Source organism: Acipenser ruthenus, chromosome 3 (genome assembly GCF_902713425.1).
Source record: "Acipenser ruthenus chromosome 3, fAciRut3.2 maternal haplotype, whole genome shotgun sequence".
In the NCBI taxonomy this organism is placed as follows: Eukaryota; Metazoa; Chordata; class Actinopteri; order Acipenseriformes; family Acipenseridae; genus Acipenser; species Acipenser ruthenus.
The window spans coordinates 94339421-94356944 of NC_081191.1; the positions used below are offsets into that span (position 1 = coordinate 94339421).

General features: G+C 43.2%; 1 protein-coding gene across 2 annotated transcripts in view; it reads left to right on the top strand.

Moving 5' to 3' along the window:
- Positions 1 to 17524, top strand: part of LOC117394847 (dipeptidyl aminopeptidase-like protein 6) — a 261273-nt gene that overhangs the window by 19874 nt on the left and 223875 nt on the right. Inside the window, exon 1 of one of the 2 annotated variants that reach the window (XM_033993496.3) lies at positions 2975 to 3404. The exons of the other annotated variant lie outside the window; for it this stretch is intronic. Coding sequence (XP_033849387.3) covers positions 3354 to 3404 — 51 coding nt within the window. The 5' untranslated portion in view covers positions 2975 to 3353. Of the gene's footprint in view, positions 1 to 2974; positions 3405 to 17524 lie in introns of those variants that run through there. 2 annotated transcript variants of the gene reach the window in all.

The following is a 17524-nucleotide window of genomic DNA, read 5'->3' on the forward strand; positions in this document are numbered from 1 at the left end:
GTCGTCTTTTGTGTGTAATGTTTTGATGGAACAGGTGGCAACTTATTGCTCATGTTACGCTTGTCTTCCAATGCTAAGGCCAAACATCGCAGCACGTGGTCATGGCGCCAAGTAAACCGTCCTTGGCTAAGAGCCACCTTACATCCTGTCAAAATGTGCCTTAAGGTTGCAGGTGATGAACACAAAGGACATGAGGGATCCTTTCCTACCCAGAGGTTTAGGTTCTGTGGTGATGGGAGAACATCATATGTTGACCTGATGAGGAAACTGATCCTGCTCTGTTCCATTTACCATAGGTCTTGCCAGCCAATCTTGCGTTGTTCCACACTCTCCCATCTCATCCATTCTCCCTGCTTGGTCTGGGAAATGGCCTTTATACATCCTCACCTCCTGCTTTTGCACCTCGTTGACTACTAGCTTCCTCTGTTGAGCTGGGGCTGCCTTGTGCAATGTAGGAGGAGCTGAACTGAGACCAAGACCCCCTCTTCCATGGTGAACGCCCTATGTTTATCACCAATTCGAAGGGCAGCCTTTGCATCCCCCACAGCTTTCTTTGCCGCCCACTTTCTTCCAGTTTTCAACACAGGTGCTGCCTCCCTTACGCATTTGTCGCGTGACTCTACTAATGTCATTTCCAGTCGGACCTTGGCGCACTTAAACTCCTCGGTTAGAGCGGAGACTGGTAGCTGCAGTATTCCTTTACCATAAAGTCCCACTCTGCTGAGGCAGCGTGGAACTCTCAACCATTTCCTGATGTATGAACTGATTAAAGCTTACAGCTTCTCTACTATTGTCAAAGACACCTCGTACACAGTCAGTGGCCACAGCAACCTCGGCAGTAGACCAAACTGAAAGCACCAGAGTTTTAGTTTGCCTGGTAGAGCGCTGCTGTCTATGCTCTTCAACCCTTCCACTGCTTGTTGTCTAACTTCTCCGTTGTACCATAAGTATGATGCAAGCAAAAACGCGTATGTACTTTTTAAAAATATTTAAATTGTTATTGATTAGACATCATAACTTAATGCTGAAAAACTTGATATTTAGATTTTTCTAAAGAAACACATGAACAAAGTTTGTACTTTTAATATTATCAAACACATTGCTTAGTATTTTTTTCCTTTCTCAGAAATGTGGTAAGCAGATTTGGTTAATTAAGTTAAATCTGATGTCCCTGGAACTCTAACTGATGTACTGCTTTGTCTTTAAAATCAAACAAGTGGTATATTACTTAGTGGTAAATAAATATCATTGATTTTCAAATGAATCTGTGTATAGATCTGAAATAGTTTCAAATCTGTCAAGCAGAGGTGAGTTTTTCATAAGTATTGTGATATGAATTGTATCATGGCTTGTGTATCATGACCTTGGTGTAGTCTCTCCCCTAATATAAATATATAGTTTGAGAAAAAGGAAAACTGCTGTGTACCAAAATGATCAATAAGAAAAAAGAAATAAAGAAAAGGATATTTCAGGTACTTAAAAAGGTAGAATAATTGATTACAAATCAATTATCAGGACGTTTTTGGACCACAAGTCCTTCATCGGCCGAATACAAAAAAACAGTGCTTTAAAAAGTTGATAAAAAACAAACAAGTAGTCTTTTAAACAAAATTCCAGAATGTTGATGATGATGATGATGACCTCAGAATAGAATGTTCATTCCAAATGGCTCCAAAGTGCCTAGTTTGAAAATAAGTGCACATTCCTTTTGTTTCCAATAATATACAGATAAGATATAAAAAATATTTTTAAAAAGTAATCCAAAACACACCCTTGAAAAGACACGCCTTTTTTTTTTTTTACAACTGTCTAATTTTAGACAACCAACAGGAAGCGCGGTGGTTTTCTTTAACGAAAAAACAAACAAAACAAACAAACAAACAAACAAACGGTCCTCAGTCATAGTAGTATAGCAGACAATTTTAATTGACAATATGTTACAGTAAATGCCCCCACTGTTTTGATCATCTATGACTTGGCAATGCATCTAGTCATATAGTTTTGTTCACGTTACCTCATGATGCTATCCAATATCTCCATGAACTAATCCTGCACATCCATTAGCGATATGTTTTTATTGCTACCTTGAGTCAAGGTTAGAAAATTCTATCAAAACACAACATAAAACGTGTGCAGTCCAGTACTGTATCTTGTGTCAGTGCCGTCTAGCATTGCATCGCATTAGGGTAATATATCATAACCTCGTTTACTGTGACAGCGAGCAAGTAGTATATCTGCAGTTTAATTGTGCTCTCTACGTTTTGATAAATGAACTGCGCAGGGCGAGGTTTTTAATTAAACTCGTCCTTCTGCCAGTATTGCTTTCCCGATTCTTCTGACTACGGAGGCGGCCTCATTATTAATGTAATTCAAAGAGATCAAACAGTAGACATGGTGTGGCATCTTGTCGTGATGATGATGATGATGATTGTTTCTACAGTACTGGCATTGTGTAGTGTTTTCCATCTACGCATATTAATATACACACACCTATTTTTAATTCACCTATTAAAAAACACTACAGCAATACTGCATGTCATATTTAATTAAACGATTGGAGTAAGGTGGTAACAAAAAACGACCCTCAGTACCAGACAAAATAATGGTGACGTTTTACCCTTAGAATGTATGGAACCTCCCGTCTCAACGTCGTCCTTTGAATAACACCATTGCACGATTCGCTAATGGTGAAAGTGAATTTAAGTCCACTGTTAAAACAAATACAAAACAGTCTTGCAACAGACTGCGATTTACTACGTGGAGCAACAGCCATTCCACACCTCGTGTGTCTGCTGCTTGAGGTTCAGGCTAGCAAATGAGTGAAACCATGGAAACGAAACATGTAATCCATAGTACCATGAAACAACATTATTTATATTCAGCAAAAGCTGTACAAGACAAGTCGCCCAGCTGTAGAATCAGAACATGTAAACTACAGAAAATATCCTACAGCTTAAAAAAACATTAACAAAATAACACAATAAACAAATTAAATATAAAATGGTATGGGTGATACAGACGCGAGTCCTTGATGTCCGCTGTACACGTATCATACATCAAAATGTCAATCTTGCTAAAAATCAAGTTCCATCCATGTTTGATTGCTCCTGTATTCACGCAAATGGGGACAAGGGGCATTCGGCGTCTACATCAACAGGATATACTGGTGTGTAAAAAAGCCCTGAAGAATTCCTTGATCAATGCAGTACAAACCCGGTCACAAAACTTAGCAGGCAGATAGAACAGAGTGTAAATTGGGAAGAGCCTGTACAGAAAGAACAAATTAAAGGGAGCCAAAGTCGCCCAGACACTGGATTAGCAGCGATCGGCATATTGGGAGATAATCTGTGAAAATGAAGGAAAAGACATTTATTAAAACGGCAACAATGCAGGGGAACGTGATGGTAAGTGTTAATTGCACAAAGCAGCCTTTTTATTCCTTCAGTGTGCTGGCAAAAACCGAGGTCCGAAGTAAAGATTGCATTGTGGTTTGTGTTTACACATTTAGACGATGTGGAAAAGAGACAGAGGCTCTGTGTAGGAAAAAAAGGAGACAGCTTTCTCAATAACGTGTAGTATTCCTCGGCAAAAGTGTAATAAAGGGTTGTCTGTTCATCATTTTAAATTGGGAGCTTTAACTGGAAATGCGTGACCGATGCATGTTTTACGCACACGTAAAACATAAACAACCATTTAAATGCCAGCATTGTATTCCAAGCGACGCAACACCCGTTAAAGTGATCCTGTGTTATTTGTGTGATCATAGTTTATTAAAAAAAAAAGTTTTACATGTCATACGATGCATAGTGAGTTGTAAGTTATCAGTAGAGAACTGCATTTTTTTTATATACCAGGTATATTAGAATCTCATGTTTTACGTTTTAAAGTTCGTCAGCTGCCTTAGCAAGGTATAGATTCTGTGTGATTTGCCTGAGAGAATCATGAGGAGCTGTATAGATGACCTAGCGCTTTTCAAACTGTTTCTTCCGCCTTTCGTATTTTAGGCAGAGGCCACACCAGCGTTGCCAGTGACACAGGGTTCTCAGATTTGTCACAAAGTATGCTATCATTAGAATGCATTGTGATTAAGACAGGGCTGTTTCACAGATCCGTGGTAAAAACGAGATCTACAGTGATGTTACACGTTTTTCTTTTTATCTTTCCCATAGTGTATTTATTTATTTTAATTTTATTTGAATGTAAGTTTGATGCTTAGATGGCAATTTTTTGTAAATAATAATAATAATAATAATAATAATAATAATAATAATAATAATAATAATACAAAGTATGGAAATGTAAATACTGCATTTATGCCTGTCCAAAAAAAGTATGGTATCTGCAACTAGGACTGCTATTAATAGTAGTCGTAGTAGTAATAATACTGCGACTACTACGACTACGACTACTACTCCTAATAATAATACAACGACTACGACTACCAATAATAAATAATAATAATAAAGTTACATTGTATATCCAAAATCATCATTTAGTTTTCTTGTGCAGTCCTAAAAAAAATGCATTTGTGTTTCAGGTATGTTTGTTTAACAAACAGCATTGGTGGGCACTATCCTTTTGCAATGTGGTAACATAATTATTCAGTTCCACTCTATTCCAATAACAGCAAAACTGTGGACTTTTATAAGAAGTTTGGGATGCAAGAATGATGTTTAAATATGTGTGGTAGCTTTTAACGTACAGTACACTAGGGAAGCATGCAGTGTAATTTACAGATCCCACTGTAGGAGCCTTACAATTAGGAAATGACTGAAAAAATGCAACGGTCTCCCTGTGATATACTTCAATAACTAGACTACCCCTTAACACAAAATGGTCTATTTTGGTAGAGCTTTAACTCATTAGTTTATTAATACAATGCACAGTGGAATATATTGTCTAAGTGTACATCAGGTAAAAGACTACCACCATGTATAAAATCACGATATCACCATGGAGCCAAAGTTTTGTTATTCTGGTGGCATTGCAACATTGAGAAATGTGTCTGCTACCCCAGTACTAGTTGATGGAGCGGTGTTAATACATTCAAAATGTCATTATGTTGGTTTCCGGTTAGCGACTGACCTAATGAAAAAATATGCAAACAAACATTTTTTTCACTTGTTCCAATTATACACACTATGTTTGTATACATACATTTTCATCATCAGTGGGTTAGTTGATTATTGATTATTGATTACGATCTACTTTCGTTTATGACAAAAACATTTCTATTCACTAACGCTCCCATAGTGCATTGCAATGTCCAACATTCTAACGCTAATGCTGAGTGCACATTTCCACATCCAGAAACAGAACTGCTGCTTCCTAATGTGTTGTGACTAGGGCTGTGCAAGTACTCAGATTGTCCTACTAATTCCCTTTAACATGTTTAAAGTTGGCAGGTATTACAGAAAGAAACATGTTAATTGCAAAAATGCAAAACAAGGCTTTTCCATTCATTAGCATTCTGTTCAAGTACCAGTCAGTGGCAATAACAGAATGTCTTCTGTGTCAGAACCTAATCTATTAAAACTACTCATGTTTTATCTGCAATTATTTTGTTACCTTTTTTCATCATATAAATCAGTTTTCTTTTGATTTTATAGTAACACTTCACTAACACCCAATGTTTGTGTCAAATGAACTACCATATTTCATGATTCAAGAGACAATGAAACTTGCATAATTATGTGTGTTTGTGTGTGTGTGTGTGTGTGTATATATATATATATATATATATATATATATATATATAATATATATATATATATATATATATATATATATATGAGCAAATACCGATTCACTCTTGAATAAAATATGAGTTATTTTAATTGAGTTCTGACAAGCTGTTGGCTCATTTTATAATAAATCACACTGCCAGAAGATATTGTCTTATTACCATTGATTGGTACTTAATGTGTAGATTGCAAATGACTGGAAAAGTCTAATTTTGTGTCATGAACATGACTTGGTTAAAAAAATAAACATGTAGGACTAAATCAATACCCTAAAAGTCCTTGGTAGTAAAACAAAGGCAATCGATTAACGTTTAATCACCTGTAAGCATATCCTGGGAGCTGCAAACAGTTTTAGGAAGTGTTCATTTTAAAAAAGCTGGGGTCCATTTGCACCCCTTGCCATTGACAAAAGGTTAACCTACATTCCCGCTAGCCGCTGGCCACATCGCCACCAGCGAAATGTTTTCCTGTGTGGCTCAATTAATTTTCACCAAGTTTGCCACAGTGGCAAAGGCTTTGAAAAATGTACTTGTGTCAGACTGTGCCAGCATGATTACTTTGAACATGTGCTCATAGATGAATCAATACAGACTGTTTTGTTTAATTTCATTTTGCCCATTGAAAGCCATTTAGCTTGATTACGTAACATACGCGCCAACCTTGTGTTTGGCGGGACAGTGGTTCTAATTAGAAACAGAAATATGACCATGATAGTCGCAGTCGCTGTTTGCTATCTCTTTTTAAAATATGCTGAAATATAGTTTGGAAATAGTAATGGAATGGTTCCAAGAAGATTCGGAAGAGGAACAATTAATAAAAGAAAAAACACATTTATTATTTTTAAAAAGAAGGATTAGTCTCACTATGATTTATTGAATTTTAATGCCAGAATCGGTGTAATATTACTGTCTGTAGTCCCAGGTGGAAAAACACGGTAGAAAATAGTTTTTTAAACAGTTGTGGCTGTACAATCCTACTTAATATTACAAGCTTGTGTAACTAGAGCTGCGGCTGGTCAGGGAGGCAGTTACAGTTTATTAACATACAATTCTAGCACATGAATATCAGCAAACCAATTCAGAATTTAGGAAATCTGTAATCTGCAGGCACATTTTTTCACGTGGGACTATGTTTGGCATTGATTAAATGGGAATCAGAGTTATAGTGCACTTTAAATATACTGTTTATGTGTAAGTAAAGGGTAGGGTCAGGCATTTAAATATCTACAGGCTTTCAAATAAAATACACTTTTGTCTTGCTGAAACAGTATGTTTATAACCAGTTTATACAAAATGTTTATACTTAAGAATAATATAAACAAATGTCCACAACAATCATGTAGTAAAATTGTATTATTTTAGCCTTGTGAAGTTGTAAAAGGCAGACAGTACCTATTAATTCTATCAGTGACAGTGTTTTGTTTGTATGTCATTCAGGCTTGCATTGGAAGCTGAAAAGCTCACCTACCGGTATATTGTTTGCGTTTAGGGAAACCGGTAGTGAGTGTGGTGTTTAGGGGAGAGGGTTATTGAACACCGTTTTTCTTTAATATTCTTTGGTGTGGCTTAAGTTTTTCCAGTGTGGCTAAAAAATGGTAAGTTTCTTTAGCCTCAGTGGCTAACTAAATGAAAGTTAACACTGTTTCATCAGCTAGTACTGGGGTAACTGACACAATTCCCACAAGTGCCAGCATTAGCAGAATAAATAACATTGACTCTGTGATGATATCTCAATTCAGAGCAACTCAGTGAAATAACCCACTTAACAGCATTCACAGTTCAGCTCCTCCTGAGCAGCTCAGAGCGCTACAGAGCAGATTTCATCAGTGATCTGAATGCGCGAATAAATTCTCGCTGAGTTGCTCGGTTACTTAACGCACCCACTGAGAGATGTGCTCAGCTCCACCATTTAAAACACCACTGTTAGAAGTAGCTGCTCTTTGACAGCATGGCTTTCCAAGTACCTCTAGAGTCCCCCTGACATGGGGTTGGTCATAAAAACACAGACAAAATGCACTGTCAATTGATGCAACTAACATGTTCAAATGAGTGAAATACCTCTTTCACACTGTACAACCGAACCGTGCCGAGCCAGCCCAGTGCTGCTTAGGAGGGGCCTGGTTGTGTTTCTACTGCAGAGCCTGAGACGTGCCACTGACGTCACACGCAATGTCGAGTCGCATGTAGATGATGCAGTTTTAAGCGCTGCTGTATTTGGGTTGAGAATGGCGATCCAGAGGCTATGGTTGTGTTTTTTGCCGTTTTCATTCTTCATATATTACTGAATGCAACTGAAATGTACTTTTCTCTGCTCCGACTCGCTGCACGCCAAGTTGTTTGTCTTCCTCGAGTGTACTGACTAATGCAACTAAATAACGATAATCATTAACCCAGCCCCTGGCCCTGCTCGGATCCGAGCCAGATTCAGATGTGTTATGAGACCAGTGTTTCCAAGCCTGGGGCCCGCATCGCTCGGACAGGTCAGTGGAAAATGGGTAACATTTCTGTAATGGATGTAAGAAATACCACATTTGTGGTAAGAGCAAGAAATGCTGAATGAACCTCAGGTGGTATTTACTGCATCCACTAGGTGTTGGAGTTTTGCAAGGGGACAGATTCAGCTTTTCCACTTGGGTGTAGATGTACTTCCAGGATTGCTTTAAAAAGTAACCAGGACACAATAGTCACAGAAATAACTGTAGCTCTGTAGTGCAGTCTGGACAATGAAGGGCAGTACAGTAACAGTTGTGAGTTAATAATTAATTAGAATGTATATCCAGTACTACAGTATACAATAACCATTAATTATATTTCTGATATTACAACGTTGCTCACAGTACCATTACATTAATCATGGCTTCAAAACAATTTCAGTGCAGTAACCTGTTACCCAAAGCAATTACTGACATCATTTATTGCATTGTTTCTGTTGCAGTCATATATTTCTCCAGTCAATTGGCACTAAAATATAGTGGCCTATCAGACAGTAATGCCAATAGAAGAGATCCTAATCACAGGGAAAGGGGTGGTTATAATGGGCAGTGTTGTGTGCTGCACCTATGTGCCCTATTGGTGAGATGAGCTGAGGTTAAACACTCTATAACCATGAATGCAGACGAGCCTGACTCTCTCTTGCGGTGTGCTGGGTGCAATTAAGATGTTCATTTTAAAGTCTTGGTTATCCCTCTTTTAAGAAACACAATGTTATGTTTGTATTTCTCGGTTATTGCGGCCAACTGAGTTATTTTTTGTTGAACTCAGAATATACAAATTTCAACAAAAGACAGTGGACTTGGGAAACCTGACTCAAATAAAGCCCCATCATGCATTTGTATCTGAAACAGGCTATACACTGCCATTTTTAGATGGTATTTACTAATTAAACGAAAGTGAATGACAACACTTCAATCGGCTTAAGTCTATTTTCCAGGGCGACTTACAATTGTTACAAGATATCACATTATACATTATTTCACATTATACAGATATCACATTATTTTTACATACAATTACCCATTTATACAGTTGGGTTTTTACTGGAGCAATCTAGGTAAAGTACCTTGCTCAAGGGTACAACAGCAGTGTCCCCCACTGGGGATTGAACCCACAACCCTCCGGTCAAGAGTCCAGAGCCCTAACCACTACTCCACACTGTCTATGCACAGTCCATATGGTTTGGAAGCACAGTATTTCCACTCTGTTGACATTATTTTCCTAAATGTATTCAGTGTTATTTGTGAATTTGAAATGTCTGGCATGGAAGCAGTTTGGGGTTTGATCTAGCTTTACACTGGCTGACAGTGATTTATACTCTGGTCATCTAAGTGTGTCCTGGCAGTTATTTGGCAGTTTCTAGAACACAGGAAAAGACAGAACAAGCAGCAATAATAAGAAGCTTATTTGGCAGTAGTCTCTGCAGAGAGATGCTAAAGAGACAGAGCAAAGAAAGACAATCTGGTGTAGCAGAGGGGGGCAAAGAGCCTGGATTGAACCTTCATGTTTGCTTTCAGCAGTATTGTATTTTGACCTTGGGAGTGAGTTTCTGATCACATCTGTGCTATACAGCATGCTTTGTAATGAGCACTTACAAGCAGAATGTTCAGTTAACAAGATAATTTTAAACTTGAGTGGAACCATGCTTTTCCTGTTATGAGTGGAATTGCATTTGTATTTTAAATACTTATGCATCTCAAGTACGCTCATTCGGCTTTTGCTATTCAATATCAGTGCATTTGAGAGTTTTATATAATATGATCTAGACCAGGGGTGGGCAGTTCCGGTCCTGGAGGGCCGGTGTCCCTCCTGGCTTTTGTTCCAACTGAGCTCTAAATTACTTAATTAGACCAATAATTGATAATAATTGGTGCAATTAAGTAATTTAGGGCAACGTTGGAGCAAAAGCCAGGAGGGACACCGGCCCTCCAGGACCAGAATTGCCCACCCCTGATCTAGACAGTTAAAACATCACTTAATTTAAAACACAATAATATACTATTGTATTAATCAAAGTTTATATAGAATTTGTTTATTTCCTATTATGTTTTCTGTCTTCATTTTATGGACAATAATTAATATCTTAATTACAGTACCAGGAATTGTAGCTCAATATATTTTTCTGTATTCAAAGCCTTTGCTTGTCTTAAAAAAAAATCTGTTCTTGTTTAGCTTTTTTCAATGCAGGTAAAATACTATTTAGAATGTTTACTACTAGCTACATTCCACACCAGCTTACTGTAAAATACTATTTACATTGTTTACTGCTAGCTATGTTCCACACCAGCTTACTGTAAAATACTATTTAGAATGTTTACTGCTAGCTATGTTCCACACCAGCTTACTGTAAAATACAATTTAGAATGTTTACTGCCAGCTACGTTCCACACCAGCTTACTGTAAAATACTATTTTGAATACTCTTTAGTCTTGAGGTGCAAAAAAAACCAATACCAACAATGGTAGAGTGGTGTACTTTATTGACAGGGAACACAGTCCAAAGAAACAAAACTAAATCATAGGTCCCAATAGAGTGGTGGAAAGTGCAGGTGCGCAGGAGTTAAAGTGTCCAGTTCAGTAGTGCAGGGTGTGGGATATTCAAGGTGAAAGTGCTGGCAGTAGTGCAGCAGCTCCTTGGCGTGATAAATCACTCTGACCCCGACCCTGACAATAAACAAACAGAAACACGTAACACACAAACAAACACACGGCTCAGCAACAAAGGTTCAGTGTTACCTCAAAGGCCCCACACTTACAAAATGACAGCCCTTATATACTAGGAGACTCCACCCCATGATCAGCACAACTCAGCACACCTGCCAGTTGTCTAATGCAGCACAGCTGATCACAGTAATCTTGTCCCCTAATATGGTCATTCCGCCCTGCACTAAGATGGCCGACTTCCGTTTCCGCCCCTCCCAGCCGGCCCGTCTCGGTACTCTTGGGCCAGGAGGGAGATTTGCAGCTCCGAACCTCTCACTCCCTGTCACAAGCTGCTTCTGGGATCAGTTAGCGGAACCTGCAGACCTTCAATGATCTGGTGAAAGAGATGAGGAGCCAGAGTATGGTTTCTGATGGCTGGAGCTTCGTTGGAACTTTTGAGGGCAGCATATGTCAGGTTGTAGGTGGGAACATCGGCTGTGGGACCCAGAAGTGCTGGAACGGAAGGGGCGGCTGCTGACACAAAAGTCGCTGATGCGGGGCCAGGAGGAATGGCGATTACAGCAGAATTGGAAGCAACCCTCTTATCCATGAAATTGAGATGGCGATGGGTTGAATGAGTGACTTCATATCCTCGAAAATGTTAAAATGGATTTGCTGGATGGGCTCTTCCTCTGCTGTATTTCTAGGTTGCTGTGCTGCTGCTGTGAGAGGAGAGGTGGCGGGCTGAGTTGGGGAGGAGGTGCAGCTGCGGCGAGAAGGAGGGAGCACTGGTTTAGCAGAAATGTAGGTACAGTACATGTTAAAAAGAGCCAGGCGATCGCTTCCTACCAGAATGTTTAAGTTGTTTTCATGCAAAGTTTTCAGGAGTTTGGCAAGCGGATAATCTTTATTAAACAGCTGGTCTGGGGGCTGGGTCTGCCTGCGGGGGCGCTTTGGGTTCCGTGTTCCTGGTGGAGGAGGTCTAGTTGGCATTTAGAGGTGAATCCCACATAGAGAGTTCCTGGTCTGAGTCAAAGAGGTTGTTCATACTGGCTAGATTTACTGTAGCTCAATGTAGAACAGGGTCGCAGTGTATGAAAAACAAAACACTTGACAAGGGAGGTGTAAATAGGCTTTAAATAGGAATTATATGATGATTGACAGGAACCAGATGATGATTTCCTGCTTTCAGAGCAAAGACAGGGATCAATAGAGGCATGGAAAAGAGTTACGTCTTTGTGGCAAAGTGGGTGGTGAGGGGTAGCTGTGTAGCAGTGATGCGGTGCAGGAGTAATGAGCAGACAACGGTAGTCCAGTGGAAAAATAGGCTTTATTTGCCAGCACTGGTCTAGTGCTCAAAATAATAAGCCCGGCAATACACAACGATGTGTAAAGCTCGGGCTGACAAAACACAGGATACAGTCCTGAACAAAAGAAACAAGAATACGGTCACCCGTCTCGGGTGCGTGCAGTCGTGATTGTGGTGAGTGAATACACAGGACGTTGTGACAGTACGTGAGGAGGTGATCCGGCTTGTGTTCGCCCAGTGCGACAGCTCCGGATATGTTCTAGCTGTCTGGTGATTCGGAAACAAGACAGACAGTTAGTTTTCAGCCACTCCAGCACACAAACACACACACACAGCTCTTTTAGAGCAGAACAGATTTTTAGGTCCTTCTCGGTCCTTGGTTTAACCCAAACGAAGGAAAAGAACAGCGTTACCCTGGCCCCTATATGTAATCCCGCATGATATCTAGGTAAACGGTTGCAGCTGCCTTTTACTTGCAGCTGCCCCTCGTTTACCTGTCAAATCAATACGGTCTTACAACAGAGTCTCGCTTCCTTCCAGGCTGACCCACTTTCCGGTCCCGGAAACGAACTGTCAGGCCAGCCCTTCCAGATACTTCTCCTCCCGTTCTTTAGCGCCCTCACAGGTCGGGAGGAAGATTTATCACCAGAACTCATTGTATTTCTGTCACATATCCCACCGCTCAGAGTGGAGCCGAAGGAACACTCGGCTAAATCTACCTTTCCCATTGCTCCCCCCTCCCGGGAAAAATAATCCGCATTTTGGTGGTCTTTCCCCGCACGGTGTACCATATGGTACATGAAGGGCTGCAATGCCAGATACCACCGAGTTATCCGGGCATTGCTGTCCTTCATTGTGCTTAACCACTTGAGTGGGGCGTGGTCTGTGACAAGATCAAATGAGTGTCCCAGCAGGTAGTATCGTAAAGAGTGAGTAGCCCATTTAATGGCTAAACACTCTTTTTCGACTACGGAGTAGTTGCGTTCCCGAGGTAACATTTTTTTGCTTATGTACAATATCGGGTGTTCTACTCCAGCTACTTTTTGGGACAAGACTGCACCCAACCCTACATCCGAGGCGTCGGTGTGGAGGATGAATCTCTTGGTGAAATCTGGGGTAATAAGAGTGGGGGCCTGGCAAAGTTTACGCTTAATCGTATCAAACGCCCCCTGACACTCAGCTGACCATTTAATTAAATTTGGCGCACTCTTTTTGGTGAGATCGACTAACGGGTTAACCACTGTGGCGTACTCGGGGATGAAGCGGCGGTAATAACCGGCTAAGCCCAGTAGTGACCTCACCTGAGTCTTGGTTTTGGGGATCGCCGCATCAACCAAAGCCTGGATTTTGGTGACCACAGGTCTCACCCTTCCATTCCCCATTAAAAATCCCAAATATTGAGTCTCTGTCTTGGCAAACGCACATTTCCTCAAGTTAGCTGTCAGCCGGGCTGCCCTTAGAGACTGAAGAACGGCTGCAACCCTAGCCAAATGCTCTCGCCAGGTGGAGCTGTAAATCACCACGTCATCAATATACGCTGCTGCATATTCATGATGTGGGCGTAAAACCTGGTCCATCAGTCTCTGAAAGGCAGCGGGCGCACCATGTAGCCCAAATGGCATGGTTTTAAAGTGGAACAGCCCCTCTGGTGTTGAAAATGCGGTTTTCTCTCTGGAGCTGCGGGTTAGAGGGATTTGCCAGTATCCCTTCGTCAGGTCCAGAGTGGAAATAAACCTCGCTTTTCCCAGTCTGTCTAAAAGTTCGTCGACCCGAGGCATGGGATACGCATCGAACTTGGCAATAGCATTCACCTTTCTGAAATCTACGCAGAAGCGGTTGGTGCCGTCCTTCTTAGCCACTATTACAATAGGACTGCACCACTCGCTCCTGGAAGGTTCAATCACTCCAAGCTCGAGCATATCCCATACCTCTTTGCGAACGCCACTTCGTCGACTTTCCGGGATCCGGTACGGTCTCTCTCGCACTGTGACACCTGGAGGAGAGATAATGTCATATTCAACTAAGTTCGTCCTGCCGGGCACATCAGAAAAAACATCACTGAACTCCTCAATAACCTTACGCAGCTCTCTTTGCTGATCCGGAACTAATTGTTCCCCCATTGAAATCGCTCTTGTGCTCGGGGTCTCTGGACAGGGACCTAAATCATCCTCCATATTGCCTGGGGCTATAAATAAGACCTCTCTTGCCTGCCAGGGCTTCAACAAATTAATGTGGTAAATTTCACGTTCATTCCGGCGATCGGGCTGTCTAATTTCATAATTTACTTTCCCTATAGCCCGAATCACCTCATACGGCCCCTGCCATTTAGCACACAGTTTTGACTCTGATGAGGGAAGTAGCAGCATTACCTTGTCCCCTGGTCGAAAGGTTCGAATCCGTGCATTTTTGTTATAATGCTGCTCTTGTCGGTGCTGAGCCGATCTGAGGTTGTCTTGGGCCAAACGACCGACCAAATCCAGGCGATCTCTGAGTAGGAGCACATACTTCACCACATTTTTAGACGAGCCTTTGTGCTCCTCCCACCCCTCTCTCAGCAGGTCGAGAATGCCGCGAGGCTGCCGGCCGTACAGGAGCTCAAAGGGGGAGAACCCCGTTGAACTCTGCGGCACTTCTCTCACTGCAAAAAGGAGGTAGGGGAGAAGTGATGCCCAATGTTTCTGCTCTTGTGTTACAAATCGCCTCAGCATCGACTTTAAGGTCTGATTAAAACGTTCCACCAGACCGTCCGATTGTGGATGATAAACGGACGTCCTGATGGGACGTATTTTTAATATTTTGTACACCTGCTGTAACGTATTGGACAAAAAATTAGTTCCGTGATCGGTCAAAATCTCCTTGGGGATCCCTACTCTGGCCATAATCTGTGCTAACTCGGTGGCTATTGCAGCGGCACTAGTGGACCTCAATGGAACTGCCTCCGGGTATCGCGTTGCATAATCCACCACTACTAAAATGTGCGTATACCCGGAGTCAGAAGGTAGCAAAGGGCCGACTATGTCCATTGCAATGCGCTCGAAAGGAGTGGAAATAATCGGCAGTGGGACCAAAGGGGCGGGGCGCACTCGACCCGGCGCTACTCGCTGGCAGTCTGGGCATGTGGCTACATATTTCGACACATCAGTATGAAGACCTACCCAATAGAATCGAGCCAATATCCGTTCCCTCGTCTTCTCGGCTCCGAGGTGCCCCGCAAAAGGGATATCATGCGCCAGCCTCATGACCTCCAGCCGACAAGACGGGGGAACCAACAATTGTGTTACAGGCTGTCCTGTGCCCGCGGCTAGGTTTACCCTATACAGTAATTGCCCCTTGATACTGAAGTGTGGATATACTAGCGCCCCAGCGCCGTCAACATCCTTACCTTCAATGGACCGGACCTGTCCCCAAGCGTGCACCAGTGACGGGTCGTTATGTTGGCCCCACACTAGGTCCGCGCTTGAGTACCACGGGTCCGGTACATCGAGAGGGGCTGGAATAACATCTGCTCTAGTCGGTCCAGTAACCTCGCTCTCTCGGTCACACTGCGTTCCCACTCCCTTCGACTGGCGTTTGTTACCATTGCAGCACTCTCCCACCAGACCCCAGCCTTGTCTCAACAACGCTCCCTCCCATTTTGCGGTCCGTCTCTCCTTATTCGTTTTTCTAGGACGGAAAAGAGGGGAAAACATTTCAGTGTGAAAAGGAAACACATCACCAATCCGTTCCTTTTTTTTTTTCTCTGCCACGTTTACGTGTGTGGCTGAGACTGCCATTTTTTTCATCAATTCTTTGAATTTTGGCCAGTCTCGGCCCAGAATAACTGGGTGTGGCAACCTTTCCGCCACCCCAACTACCAGGTGACGTTTTATCGGTCCTACCGATAAATATACTTTTAATGTGGGGTATGCCGCCGTGTCTCCATGGATACAGGAGATGGCCACCTGACCTCGTGGCCGCCACGACACACCGCCCAGGAGAGCTGTCCTAATCAAGGTTTGCTCACACCCTGTGTCCACTAATGCGTGGGTTTTCACATTCCCTAACACCACATTAATCAGACAAGGCCCCTCCCGACCATTTTCCCCACGCTTACCAGTCTCAGGTGCCCAATTGCACGCGGCCACGTCACACTCCATGGCAGCGGGGCATGACCTGGCCAGATGTCCCGGCTGGTGGCACCTAAAACAGATAGGAGGGACAGAGGGGGCATGGGTTAGAAATCTGTCCCGCTGCTGGTATGGCAACGGGGCAGGGGCAGCACCTCTACCCCAGCTGGGGGCCAACCTTGATCTCCATGGGGGGGAGGCAAGGGGGCCCAATGGGGTCGGTGCTCTGGGAGGTCTGGGTCCCTGGAACGAGGGGGGTGGTGGCGATGATGTTGGAGGAGAGGGAGAGAGAGCGCGGCTGCTCCGAAGGGCAGGGGCGGACAGGATCCCGATCCGGGCAGAGGTCAGGGAGTCCTCAAAATCTTCGGCCAATTTGACCGCCTCCTCCAGGGTGTCGGGGTTGTGGCGCCGTATCCACGCCTGGGTTTCGGCGCCGACCACATGGCAGAACTGTTCTACCACAATGGCTTCCCCCATCTGCTGGACGGTCTTCTTCCCGGGGGTCAGCCAATGCACCATGTGGTCGCACAACCTCTCCGCAACCACCCTGGGGCGTGTCTCCGGGGCTCTCCGGTACTCCCGAAACCGCGCCCGGTGGGTCTCGGTAGTAATGTTGAGTCGGCGGAGGATAGCCTGCTTGACCAGGTCATACTCGGTGGCGTGCTGGTCACTCATGGCCTGGTAAGCTGCCTGAGCCTCCCCAATCAGGCAGGGTCCCAATTGACTGGCCCAGAACTCCCGCGGCCAAGCCGCCGCGGTAGCCAGCCGCTCGAATGCCACCAAGTACGCCTCCGGGTCATCCTCCGCCGACATCTTCATCGCCCGTGCCTTTGGGGCGACATCACCGGTGTTGTAGTCGGGGTCGTTACCGCAGCCACGGCCAGTCCTACCCGTTCAATGAGCGCTGTATAGCGCTCCTCCCTCCTTCTCTCCTCTGCGTCCCGTCTGCTCTCCAGTGCCTGCAGCAGCTCCGCCAGCGCGTCGCGGTCCATGGTCCCGTTTCTGACACCACGTGTGGCAAAGTGGGTGGTGAGGGGTAGCTGTGTAGCAGTGATGCGGTGCAGGAGTAATGAGCAGACAACGGTAGTCCAGTGGAAAAATAGGCTTTATTTGCCAGCACTGGTCTAGTGCTCAAAATAATAAGCCCGGCAATACACAACGATGTGTAAAGCTCGGGCTGACAAAACACAGGATACAGTCCTGAACAAAAGAAACAAGAATACGGTCACCC